At 36.9% G+C, this 14,247-nt stretch overlaps 1 protein-coding gene across 6 annotated transcripts in view; it reads right to left on the bottom strand.

Moving 5' to 3' along the window:
• The window catches only part of FAM149B1 (family with sequence similarity 149 member B1), an 87,342-nt gene that overhangs the window by 67,341 nt on the left and 5,754 nt on the right, over nt 1–14,247 (bottom strand). For 4 of the 6 annotated variants that reach the window (XM_049645210.1, XM_049645211.1, XM_049645212.1 and 1 more), the window contains exons 2-3: nt 13,839–13,943; nt 11,808–11,937 (exon numbers count right to left, since the gene is read on the bottom strand). In XM_049645210.1, the coding sequence (XP_049501167.1) occupies nt 11,808–11,937; nt 13,839–13,943 (235 nt within the window). Of the gene's footprint in view, nt 1–11,807; nt 11,938–13,838; nt 13,975–14,247 lie in introns of all 6 variants that reach the window. The other 2 variants (XM_049645215.1, XM_049645214.1) reach the window with 2 other exon arrangements.

The raw sequence follows: 14,247 nt of genomic DNA, 5'->3' as shown, positions 1-14,247 counted from the left end.
TTTTTAGGTTTATGCTTCTGGTATGTCATATCTGCGTATTATCTTGCAGGTTTTCTCACATTTTTTCCTAAAAAATTGACAGTTTTTGCTCTTACATTTAAATTTATAGTTAATTTTGAGTAAAATTTCTATATGATGTGAATTGAATTTAACTTCATCTTTTTTGCATATGGATAGCCAATTGTCTCAGCAACTTTTATAGGGAAAAAATACTCTTTTCCTATTAAATTGCTGTGGCACCTTTGTCAAAAATCAATGGACTCTACATGTAAGGGTTTATTTCTGGATTATCAGTTCTGTCCCACTGATCATTATGCCTATCCTTATGTCAGTACCACACTACTTTGATTATAGCACCATTTTATTAAGTTTTGAAATATGACAGTGTAAGTCCTCTAACTTCCTTCTTCTGTTTCAAAATTGTTTAGACTAATCTGGCTCCTTTACAATTCCATGTCAATCTTAGTACCAGTTTAATCAGTTTCTACAAAAACTCATAGGGATTTTGATAGGGAATGCACTGTATGTATACATCATATACGTCAATTTGGAGAGAACGTGGTCTTAATATTCAGTGTTCCAATCCATGTACCTGAATTTTATGTATGTATGTATGTATGTGTCATTTTCTCAGCAACGTTTTGCAATTTTCAGTGTACAAGTTTTGTGTTTCTTTTGTTAAGTTTATCCTTTTTGCTCTAATGTGAATTGAATTTATTTTTTACCTTCATTTTCAGATTGTCCATGTGCAAATGTGTAGAAATACAGATTTTTAAATTTAGATACAATTCATACACAATTGAATTCAGCCTTTCAAAGTGTGCAAGTCAGTAGTTTGGGGTATACTTCCAATGGTCTGTGGTATATCCACAGTTGTGCAACCTTATCTTAGAACATTTCATTACCCCAAAAACAAATCCTGCCTCCATTAGCAATCACTCTCCATTTCTCTCTCCACCCAGTCCATGGCCACAACTAACCTACTTTCTCTGTCTCTGGATTTGATCTTCTGGACCTTTCATATAAGTGGAATCATATAATATGTAGCCTTTTGTGTCTGGCTTCTTTCACTGAGCCTGTTTTTAAGGTTCATCCACAGTGTAGCATGTATTAGTACTTCTTTCCTTTCTATGGCTGGATAATATTCTATTACGGAAATATACCACATTTATAATTGATTTTTATAAACTGACCTCATATACTGTGACCTTTCTGAACTTATTTCTTTGTTCTAGCAGACTTGGGAGGCGGGGCCAGAGGGATTGTGAACTCTAGGATTTTCTACATGTCATCTGCGAATGGAGATAGTTTTATTTAGTCCTTTCCGATATGGATGCCTTTCATTTCTTTATATTGTCTTACTGCACTGATAAACTTCCAGACAATGCTGAATAAAAGTGGCAAGTGGAACTGAGTATTACCCAAAGAATATGAAAACACTAATTCAAAAAGATAATATGCACCCTTATGTTTACTGCAGCATTAATTACAATAGCCAAGACATCAAAGCAATCCGTGTGGCCACTGATAGATGAATGGATAAAGATGTTTGTGTGTGTACATATACATATACATATACATGTACATATGTATATATATATATATATATATATATATATACACACACATATATATATCCAACACATACACAATGAAATATTACTCAGCCATAAAAGAGAATGAAATCTTGCCATTTTCAAGAATATGGATGGATCTAGAGAGTATAATGCTAAGTGAAATAAGTCAGAGAAAGACAAATACCATGATTTCACTCATATGTGGAATTTAAACAAATGAACAAGGAAAAAAAGAGACAAACCAAGAAACAGACTCTTAAACAAACTGATGGTTTCCAGAGGGGAGGTGGGCAGGAAGGTGGATGAAATAGGTGAAGGAGATTAAGAGTACACTTATGTTGTGGCACCTGGGTGGCTCAGTTGGTTGAGTGTCCGACTTCAGCTCCGGTCATGATCTCGCAGTCTGTGAGTTCAAGCCCCACGCTGGGCTCTGTGCTGACATCTCCGAGCCTGAAATCTGCTTCAGATTCTGTGTCTCCCTCTCTGCCCTTCCCCCACTTGCACTCACAAACTCTCTCTCTCTCAAAAATAAACAAACATCAAAAATAAATAAATAAAAAGAGTGCACTTATGATGAGCACTGAATAATGTACAGAATTGTTGAATCACTATATTTACACCTGAAACTAATATAACACTGTATGTTAACTATACTGAAATTAAAATAAAAATTAAGTTAAAAAGTGGTATATGAATGTCCTTACCTTGTTCCTAATCTTAAGAGGAAAATATTCAGTCTTTTCCCAAAACATACAATGTCAGCTGTTAAGTTTTTTTTAGATGCCCTTTGTCAGGTTGATGAAGTTCCTTTTCATTTCTAGTTTGTTGGGAGCTTTTATCATGAATGGATGTTGGATTTTGTCAAATGCTATTTCTGTGCCTACTGAGATAATGTCATTTCTGTCCTTTATTCCATTACTATGATGTATTAATTTTCTAATGTTTAACAAACTGTGCATTCCTGGAATAAATCCCACTTAGGGCAAATAATCCCTTTATGGTGCTAGAGTTGGTTTGCTAATAATTTAAAGTTCTTGTGTCTAATTTTAAGAAGGATATTAATTTGTAGTTTTCTCTTCTTGTGATGTCTTTGTCTGATTTTAGTATCAGGGTAATAATGGCCTCATAGAATGAATTAGGAACTGTTCTCTCTTTTCTGAAAGATTGGTATTATTTCTTCTTTAAATATTTAAGTGTATATAGAAATACAACTGATTTTTTATATTGATCTTATATCTTGTGGCCTTGTTAAACTCTATTAGTTTTTTTTTTGTTGTTTATTTTAGAGAAACAGAGAGAGGGCACAGCAGAGGAGAGGGGCAAAGAGACAGACAGACAGAGAGGGAGAGGGAGAGGGAGAGGGAGAGGGAGAGAGAGAGGGAGAGAGAGAGGGAGAGAGAGAGAGAGAGAGAGAGAGAGAGAGAGAATCTTAAGCAGGCTCCATGCTCAATGTGGAGCCTAATGTGGGGCTTGATCCCATGGCCCTAGGATCATGACCTGAACCGAAATCAAGAGTCAGATGATCAACTGATTAAGCCACCCAGGTGCCCCTAAACTCTATTAGTTCTAATAGGGTTTTTGTTTGTTTGTTTTGCAGATTCTATAGAATTTTTTGCATACAAAATTCTTTTCTTATGATAACTTTGGCTTTGGTAGCAGGGTAATAATGGCTTCATGGGATGAGTTAGGAAGTGTTCCTCTGTTTTCTAAAGAGTTTATGATAGTTATTTATTCTTCTAAATATTTGGTAGAATTTGCCAATGAAGCCATTTTTGCCTGTTTTTTTTTTTCTTTGTAGGAAGATATTTTACTAATTTAATTATTATAGATCTATGTGGATTTTTTAAAAAATCCATTTGGCAATTGTGTCTTTTTAGAAATTTGTCAATTATATCTAAATTATCTAACTTCTTGGCATGAAGTTGCTTATTACATTCCCTTAACCTTTTAGTTTCTGAAGGATCAATAATTATGACCCCCTCATTCATTTCTAATCTTGTTAATTGTGTCTTTTTTCTTGGGAAGACTAAAGACTTGTCAATTTTGTTGAATTTTTTTAAAGAACCAACCTTTGACTTTATTTATTTGTCTCTATTGTTTTTGTTTTCTATTTCATTAATTTCTACTCTCATCTGTATTATTTCTTTCCTTCGGCTTGCTTTTGATTTAATTTACTCTTTTTTAGTTTCTAAAGGTAGAAGCTTATGTTATGGATTTGAGACCCTCTTTTTTTTTCTGTAGACTTTTTCTATTTTTAAAATTATATTATGCATTATATTAGTTTCAGGTGTAATGATTCAATATTTATATTGTGAAATGATATATTGTGAAATGTATATATGTGAAATGATATATTGTGAAATGATTGCAGTAAGTCTAGTTAATATATGTCACCATACATAGTTACAGAATTTTTTTTCTTGAACTTTTAAGATCTCCTCTCTTAGCAACTTTCAAATATGCAACACAGTATTATTAACTATAGTCACCATGCTGTACATTACATGTACATAACTGGAAGTTTTAAATTTTTGACTCCCTTTACCCACTTTACCTACCCCCCAACTCCCACCTCTGGCAACCACCAATCTGTTCTCTGTGTCTGAGTTTGATTTTTTCCCCTACAGTATTTAAAGCTATTAATTTTCCTCTAAACACCACTTGAACTATGTTCTACAAATTTTGATATTTTGCTTTTCCCTTTTCATTCAATTCAAAATATTTCCTAATTTCCCTTGTAGATTTCTTCTTCGACGCATCAGTTAATTAAAAGAAAACTGTTTAATTTCCAAATCTTTGGGGATATCCCAAATTTCTACTTAATTCCAGCGTGGTTGGAGAACAAACCTTGTATAGTTTCAGTCCTTGTATTAGTCCTTGTTTTAGATAAAAAAGAATATATATTCTGCTGTCGTTGTGTGGAATATTAGGTCAAGTTGATTAATAGTGTTATTCAACACTTCAATAGGTTTGCTGATTTCCTATCTACTTGTTCTCTTTTTAATTTTTTTTCATGTTTATTTTTGAGAGAGAGAGACAGAGCATGAGTGGGGGAGGGGCAGAGAGCGAGGGACACACAGAATCCAGAGCAGGCTCCATGCTCTGAGCTGTCAGCACAGAGCCCAACGTGGGGCTTGAACTCACGAACCATGAGATCATGACCTGAGCCAAAGCTGGACGCTTAACCGACTGAGCCACTCAGGCACCCCTTTGTCTAGTTGTTCTATCAAGTATTGGGAGTGGGGTATTGAAGTCTCTGGGTATAATTTTTGTGTTGTCTGTTTCTCCTTCACTTCTGTCAAATTTTACTTCATGTACTTTAAGGTGCTTTAAGGCTTGTACTTAGATGTGTATATATTTGTACAAGCCTTTTTTTTTTTTTTAATGTTTGTTTTTATTTTCGAGAGAGACAGAGCATGAGTGGGGAGGGGTAGAGATAGAGGGATACACAGAATCCGAAATAGGCTCCAGGCTCTGAGCTGTTAGCACAGAGCCCAATGCGGAGCTCGAACTCACAAACAGTGAGATCATGACCTGAGCCGAAGTCAGACACTCAACTAACTAACTGAGCCACCCAGGCGCCCCTGGCTTTTTCTTTTTTTTTTTTTTTTTTTAATGTTTATTTGAGACAGAGTGAGTATAAGCAGGGGAAGAGCAGGGGGAGGGCAGATCTCATGAACCAAGAGATCATGACCTGAGCTGAAATCAAGAGTCAGATGCTTAACTGACTGAGCCAGGTGCCTCGAATTGGTCTTTTATCATTATGAAATGTCTCTTTGTTTCTAGTAGTATTGTCTTTATTTTGTCTGCCTTGACTTTTTTTTTAGTTTTTTTTTTAACGTTTATTTATTTTTGAGACAGAGAGAGACAGAGCATGAATGGGGGAGGGGCAGAGAGAGCGGGAGACACAGAATCGGAAGCAGGCTCCAGGCTCTGAACCATCAGCCCAGAGCCCGACGCGGGGCTCGAACTCACGGACCGCGAGGTCGTGACCTGAGCTGAAGTCGGACGCTTAACCGACTGGGCCACCCAGGCGCCCCTGTCTGCCTTGACTTTTAATTTCTGTGCCCTTTCATTATTTCCTCTGCATTTGCATGCTGCATGGATATGTGGAGAGTTTATCCGTGCCTATGAGTATCTTATTTCCCGGGTTTCCTTGATAAATTTCTGGGTAGTCTACTTTTTTGCCCTAACCAGTACTAAATCCACAGACTATCTGAGCCACTATTTGCCTTGTTTGTATGCCACTGAGTTTGCTACTGTTACTGATGATGCCATTGGGGTATCAGTTTGTGTCCAGGTTCCACTCCAAACTACTGAGCCCTCTGGTGGTGAAGCTGCTAGTTGTCACAGCTTGCCTCTTTGTAGTAGAACACATTCTCACTGTTCTTAACTCATGGTTCTAATGATTTTCATGAATAACTGCTTCTCTGTTAAGTTCAATTAACAGAGAATTTGGTCAATTTCAGGGCTCTGAAATGGTTGCTTGTGACTTTTTATTGTTGCTTTTGGGGAAAAAGACTTGTCAAGGTATTCACTCTGCCATACTAGAAGTCCCAACTCATAATTTTCTTTTATGATATGTTTTTCTCAGATTTGGGCATCAATATATTATGATGGCTTCATAAAGTGCATTAAAAATGCTCCTGTTTTTTGGAAAAAGCTGTGTGACTTTTATTTCTTCCACAAAAAAATGTATGATAGATTCAGTAGTGAAACCATGTAGGCGTAAAGCTTTCTCTAAGAGAGTTGTTTGATTCAGTTTCTTTAAGAATTTTACAAGTATTCAGTTTTGAGGAATTTTCCATTTTATATAAGTTGCAGAATTTATTGGCATAAAACTGTTCCTATTCTTTTAACGTCTGTAGGGTTTGAGGTGATGTTTACTCTTTCATTCATGATATTTGTAATCTGTGTTTCCTTGCTTTTTCTTGACTAGTATCACCAGAGGGCTTATTATTAATCTTTTCAAAGGATCCTTTTCAAAGGATCAACTCTTGGACTTGTTCATTTTCTCTTTTATTTATCTGTTTTCCTTTTCACTGATTTTTGCTCTTCATTATTTCTTTCATTCTTCTTTCCTACCATTTTAAGCTAGAAACTTCAATTATTCATTTCAAAGCTGTATTCTTTTCTAAAATAGGCATTTTTTAAAAAATTTTAAATTTTTTAATGTCTTTTATTATTTTATCTTAGAGAGAGCAAGAGCGAGCATGAGTGAAGGAAGGGCAGAGAGAGGGAGACACAGAATCTGAAGCAGGCTCCAGGCTCTGAGACCAACATGGGGCTTGAAGTCATGAGCAGTGAGATCATGACTTCAGCCAAAGTTGGATGCTCAACTGACTGAGCCACCCAGGCCCCCCTAAAAAAATTTTTTTTAATGTTTATTTGTTTTTGAGAGAGAGAGAGACAGAGTGTGAGCAGGGAAGGGGCAGAGAGAGACAGGGAGACACAAAATCTGAAGCAGGGTCCAGGCTCTGAGCTGTCAGCACAGAGCCCAATGCGGGGCTCGAACTCATGGACTGTGAGATCATGACCTGAGCCAAAGTCAGATGCTCAACTGACTGAGCCACCCAGGTGCCCCAGGACTGATGTTCTTGTAAGAAGACATGCCAGAGGTCTCTCCATCTGTGAGCATGCCCAGAAGAAAGGCCATATGAGGACACAGTATGCTAGAAAGAGAAGCCTCGCCAGAAACCAACTCAGACGGCACCTTGCTTTTAGACTTCCAGCCTCCAGAACTGTGAGAAAATAAATATCTGTTGCTTAAGCCACATAGTCTGTGGTGTCTTGTTATGGCAGCCTGGGCTAAGACAAACTGCCTCTTTTATTGCTAGGGAATAGTCCTCTTTCATAGGGCAAACTCAGTGTTTTCAAGTTTAGTTTGTCTCATATTATAACCATGTCAGCCTACTGTGTTCATGGTATATCCTTCTCTGTCCTTTAAATTTCAACCTAATGTGCCTTTATATTTACAGTGCATTTCTTCCATATAGTATACAGTTGAGTTTTGCTTTTTATCCATTCTGACAATCTCTGCATTTTAATTGGAGTGTTTAATCCATTTACATTTGTTTTAATTGTTGACAAAACTGGGTTAAATGTACCATCTTGCTACTTCTTTTCCATTTGTCCCTTCTGTTTTTTGGTCCTCTCTTGTTCCTTTCTTTTTTTTTTTTTTTCCCCTGACTTATTTGATCAACAAATCAAGTATTTCTTAGTTTTCCATTTTATTTCCCCAATTGGCATAACTTATTCTTATAATTTTTTAATGCCTGCTCTAGAGCTAATATCATGCATTCATAACATATTGAAGTCTAGTTAGAGTCAGTATTTTACCACTTCATGCCTTCTTCTTCACACTTCCCATTTCTCTCTTGATACCTGACACTTCACAAATATAACAGCCTTATAACAGAATAATTCCATTTACAACCACCTATCCTTTGAATTGTATTTGTCTCATCTTTCACTTCTATAGGTATAAACTCTATCTTGCATAAAGAAGAAATCACCAAAAAATATAGACTTTTGTATTTACCCGCTTATTTATAATTTCTGGTGCTCTTTATCTCCCCCTGACCTGCATATTCCAGCTACTTCATCTTCCATGAACTCTGATCTCTGTTCCTCAGCACAATAGGACCACCATGCCTTGTTTGGACTCTGGCTCACAAATCCACAGTCAGAAAGTTATCCCCAGTCAGGAACCAGGGTAAACAGGGGCTCACCTTATGAGTTTCCTTTCTCAGGGACTGTAAATATATACTGCCTGTTATTCAGTGCCTTAGAGACACCCAGCATGGAGTTTCAAAGTCAGAACAGAATAAGGAAAGCATCAACCTGGGAGAGCAGCCTGGTATATGAAATTGGAACCCACGCAGAGTAATGAGGGCGTCTGTGTAGGAAGATGGTCTGTTGTATGGAAGGAGACCAAGAGGGGTGAAGAGAACATCTAAGCAATTTTCCTGACCCTGGGCAGTGCAATAGGGTTTTCTAGTTATTTTGGCAGTATAACAAGTACTCCCAAACTTACTGACTTAAAACAGCAACAATCATGTATTATCTCTCCCGGTTTATATAGGTCAGGAATTTTTAATCACAGCAGGAATAGCTTATCTCTTCTCCACAACATCTGAGATAAAGCTCTTAAAAACATCTTGAAAAACATGAAGGCTTGGACCTGAATTCATTTGAATGGTCATTCACTCAAATCTCTGACAGTTGATGCTGGCTTTCAGCTGGGGGCTTCAGTTCATTTCCACATGGGTTTTTCCATGTGGTCTGAACTTCATCACAACACAGTGGCTGCAATCCAAGGTCAAGTATCCAGAGAGAGAGAAAAAGAGGCAGGCAGAAGCTGTGTTACTTTCTAACCTAGAAAATCATGCAGCATCACATTCACTGCATGCTAATGACTGAGGCAAATGATCCATTCAGATTCAAGAGGAAAGAACATATATCCTATCTCTCAATGGAGGAGTATCAATATCTTGTAAGAAGAGCATCATGTGAGATGGGATATATACTGGCATTTCTTTTGAAAATACAGTGCCACAGTGGGTGTTTTCAGGCGGGGGAGCAGGTTGTTTCTGGGTGTTGGAGCACAAGTAAGATGAAGAGGATGTCCATGCGGGGAGTAGCCAGCTTGTAATGTTGGAACCAGAATGGAGAGAAGAAAGCTACTATGTTGGGAGCAGGCAGCCTCACACAGGGTGACAGTCCAAGCAGGATGAAGAAGGTGTCTGTATAGAAGTCAGGACTACACTGGGTGTCTGACTCTGAGCAGGGTGAAAAGAGCACCAAATGGGTAAAAGGATGCAGGGGGTAGTGACCCAGGATAGGTTGTTGAAACATCTGTGAAGTAAGAAGGGTATTTGCAGAGGTTAGGAGGCAGTAAAATTAATAGGAAACTGGTTACATTCAGGAGGATTTATCAAGTAAATTACCTACTCTGACATACATGTGATACCTGCAATGAAATGTTTGTGTAATATAAGGAAAATATCAACATTATTTATATCCTAACTAGAAACCTTGAAAAAGCATGATCATAACAATAAATGTCAATGATAAATGTATTCTTCAAAAAATTAAAATGGTTTTAATTCAACTCCTAGGTATATACCTAAGAATATTCAAAAACATATGTCTACAGAAAAACGTTCACACAAATATTCATAGTAGCATTATTCAAAATAGCCAAAAAAACAAAATAACCTAAATGTCCATCAACTGATGAACAGATGAACAAAATTTTGGAATTTTTTGGAATAATATTCATCAACAAAAAAGAAGTACTGACACATTCTAAAACATGGATAAATCTTGAAAATATATGAAGTGAAATAAGCCAGACACAAAAGGTCACATATTGTATGATTCATTTATATGAAATGTCAGAATAGGCAATCCATACAGACAGAAAGCAGATTGGTGGTCCACAGCGGGTTGGGGGACTGGAGGGTTGGAAAGGGACAGCTAATGCATATGGGACATCTTTTGGGGGTGATAAAAATGTCCCGAAATTAGACATAGTGATGGTTGCACAACTTTGTGAATATACTAAAACCACTTAACTGTTCACTTGAAAAAAGTGAATTCTGGGGCGCCTGGGTGGCTCAGTTGGTTGAGCGTCTGACTTCGGCTCAGGTCATGATCTCACAGTTTGTGAGTTCGAGCCCCGCGTTGGGCTCTGTGCTCACAGCTCAGAGCCTGGAGCCTGCTTCCAATTCTGTGTCTCCCTCTCTCTCTCTGCACCATCCCCACTCATGCTCTGTCTCTCTCTGCCTTAAAAATAAATAAAATATTTTTTTAAAAAAAGTGAATTCTATGTTATGTGAATATCACAGTTAAAAATAATAATAATAAATCCAGTGAAAGTTTAACCTAGTATTAAATAAATGAGAAATCTATTAAAACATATAATAACATGTTAGAAGTTTTAAAAACATGACAAAGAATATAAATTTTTGCCAGAAGCCAACATTATCCTACAACTCAGTTCCCTTAAAAAACAGGGACTGTACCTTTACACACCAGCAATAGATTAAAAATGTAATTTTTAGGGGCGCCTGGGTGGCTCAGTCGTTTAAGCATCCAACTTTGGGTGAAGTCATGATCTCACAGTTTGTGGGTTCGAGCCCCGCATCAGGCCCTGTGCTGACAGCTCAGAGCCTGGAGCCTGCTTCAGATTCTGTGTCTCCCTCTCTCTTCTCTCCCCTGCTTGTGCTGTCTCTAAGATAAATAAATGTTAAAAAAAATTTTTTAATGTAATTTTTATATTATACCATACAAGGTACCTAGAAATAAATATTCAACAAGTGGAACTTTATGGATACAATTATAATAATTTATTAAGATATATTTTAAAAATTAATATTAAATGAAAAGATTTATGGCGTGCCTGGCTGACTCAGTCATTAGAGTATAAGACTCTTGATTTGGGGGTTGTGAGTTCAAGCCCTGTGTTGGGTGTAGAGATTACTTAAATAAATAAGCTTTAAAAAATGCAAAGATTTATATATCAAATTCATGAATAGAAGAACTCAATATCATTAAGATAGCAATCCTCCCCAAGTTGACCCATGCAATTTAACAAACAGATTCTAACATATATGTAAAGGATTGGCCAAGAGAATTGTGAACAATGCCGTAAGAATTCCCTACCAGATATTATGGATTAGAAATAAATAAGTCAATCTCATCTCAACACCCATTAAATAATGACTGAATAACATTTTGGGTATATATCTTTAGTCCTTTTTTCTAATATATGTATAAACAAAAATATATGTAAACTCAAATTAGAACCACACTGTACATACTATTTTTAATCTGCTTTTTTCATTTAACAATATATCATAATCATTTTCCCAGTCTATAATAGCTTAATAATCAACCTCTAAGAACAATTTAAACAACAAGGTAACATTAGTGGTGGAGAGACACATTAGTGTACTGCACACAGCAAAAGGAGTAGATCCAGGGCCCAGATCCATATTAATATGCAACTGTTTAAGTCAAACACTAAGTACCTAAAAGGATTAACTACTATATCCATAAAAGCAAAGCAAATACTGAAAGAGGGTAAAAACTGATGAGAAATATTAAAATGTAAAGAAACCATGAAGGAAAGTAAAGGAATGAAATATACTGACAAAACTGATAAATCCTAACTCCCAGAATAGTCTGCCAAGAACTCCATCAGACCAATAACCAACAACTCACACCATATCCCCAGGAGAAGTCCGAGCTGCCTTCAGTGGAGATCCCTGTGCCTGTATAACTTGGAAAAGCAGATCTTGAATTCCCAGTGTCAGCTGATGTAAAAGGTGATTCTTGTGTGATGTCAGACTCACTAAATGCCCAATTTGGAAGGAAGAGAGAAAAAAGAGAAATTCTTATATTTCCTCAAGTTTCTGTAGCATTAACTATTCAGCAATTTACTAGATGACAAGCATATACACAAATATATCCACAGGAGAAAAATAAATGAAGAACTTATCAATTAAGCATCATGGAAAAATCCTACCTAATTCCTGCAGAATTGATGACAGTGATTCTAAATAATTCTAGTGGTGGTTTACAATAAATATTTTTTAATATAATCTATTGTCAAATTGACTTATATACAACACCCAGTGCTCATCCCAACAGGTGCCCTCCTCTTTCCCCTCTTTCCCCACTCTCCCCCACCCCCACCAACCCTCAGTTTGTTCTCTATATTTAAGAGTCTCTTATAGTTTGCCTCCCTCCCTCTCTGTTCATAACTATTTTTTTCCCCTTCCCTTCCCCCATGGTCTTCTGTTAAGTTTCTCAAGATCTACATATGAGTGAAAACATGGTATCTTTCTCTGACAGACTTATTTCACTCAGCATAACATCCTCCAGTTCCATCCACGTTGCTGCAAATGGCATGATTTTATTCTTTCTCACTTCCAAGTAGTATTCTATTGCATATATAAACCACATATTCCTTTTTTTATTAAAAGATTTTTTTTAATGTTTTATTTATTTTTGACAGAGAGACAGAGCATGAGTGGGGGAGGGTTAGAGAGAGAGGGAGACACAGAATCCGAAGCAGGCTCCAGGCTCTGAGCTGTCAGCCAGAGCCCGATGGGGGGCTCGGACTCACAGATCGGGAGATCATGACCTGAGCCAAAGTCGGACGCTCAACTGACTGAGCCACCCAGGCACCCCAAACCACATATTCTTTATACATTCATCAATTGATGGACATTTAGGCTCTTTCCATAATTTGGCTATTGTTGAAAGCACTGCTATAAACATAGGGGACATGTGCCCCTATGCATCAGCACTCCTGTATCCCTTGAGTAAATTCCTAGCGGTGCTATTGCTGGGTCATAGGATAGATCTATTTTTAATTTTTTGAGGAACCTCCACAGTTTTCCAGAGCGGCTGCACCAGTTTGCATTCCCACCAACAGTGCAAGAGGGTTCCCGTTTCTCCACATCCTTGCCAGCATCTGTACTTTCCTGATTTGTTCATTTTAGTCACTCTGACCAGTGTGAGGTGGTATCTCAGTGTGGCTTTGATTACAACAAATACTTTAACATTCTACTTATAACATCTACCTTTGAAAACTAAAAACATTTCAGAAGTATGAAAGTAATATCTGGACTTGTGTGGCACTTTTACAGTTTACCAAGCACTTTTATAGATATAATCCCATTTATTCCTCCCAACAACTTGGTGATGTAGAAGTCAACCCCATTTTAAAGACAATCTATTGAGTTCTAGGTTTTGAAATTAGTTTTTATGATTATAATTTTTCTATACCACATTGCTTCTCAGAACCCTCTTTGAAGTTACAGAATGATAACTGCAGCTAATACTCACCATATGCCAATTATTGTGCCAAGTTTTACATATTTTATCTCATTTATATTTACAACACTCTTTAAGAGATACTATTATCTGGTAAGTAACTTGCCTAGTGTTACTCAGCTAGTAAGTGGCAGAACCAGGATTAAAAATCAGATCTGTTAGACTCCTCCTGAGTCTTGTCTTTTAACTATGTAATAATACTACTTTAAGGGTTATAAGTATGATGTTTTCATTAGCTGTTCCAGAATAAAAGTTGAATGGTACTGAAAATGCGATAAAAGTCCTTGTTTTGTTTCATTAGTTCAAGATTAGATATCAAGCCCAAGCCAAAACACACACACACACACACACACAAAACACTTTTGCCATTATGCAGTGTAATAAGCAAACAAGTACAATTTGTGTTGTTACCTTTGGGAACTCGTATCTTTTTCATGGCTGTCATTGGTAGAAGAAATTTCATCCAGCTGCTCTGGAAGGGGATGATGATTAATAGCATGTTTTGTTATTCCTTTCCTGTGAAAGATTTTTTAAAAAGTTATATTTCCTGTAAAGAAAAAAACATACTTTCAGCAGCTTAACCTACAAGCTAATCACCTAATTCCTGCTGCTCTGGGACTGCACTGTCCAATACAGAAGCCGCTAGCAATTAGCAGTTAAAGTGTGGTTAATTGGTGTGATGAGCATCATTGGATGTTGTATGGAAGTACTGAGTCACTATACTGGGCACCTGAAACTAGTATCAGACTGTACGTTAACTGGAATTCACACAAAAACTTTAAAATTTGGTTAGTCAAAAATGGGATGTGCTTTAAGTTTA

Source organism: Panthera uncia, chromosome D2 (assembly GCF_023721935.1).
Source record: "Panthera uncia isolate 11264 chromosome D2, Puncia_PCG_1.0, whole genome shotgun sequence".
In the NCBI taxonomy this organism is placed as follows: domain Eukaryota; kingdom Metazoa; phylum Chordata; class Mammalia; order Carnivora; family Felidae; genus Panthera; species Panthera uncia.
Note: the sequence above shows the minus strand (reverse complement) of the source record. Positions and strands in the feature narration are given on the sequence as shown.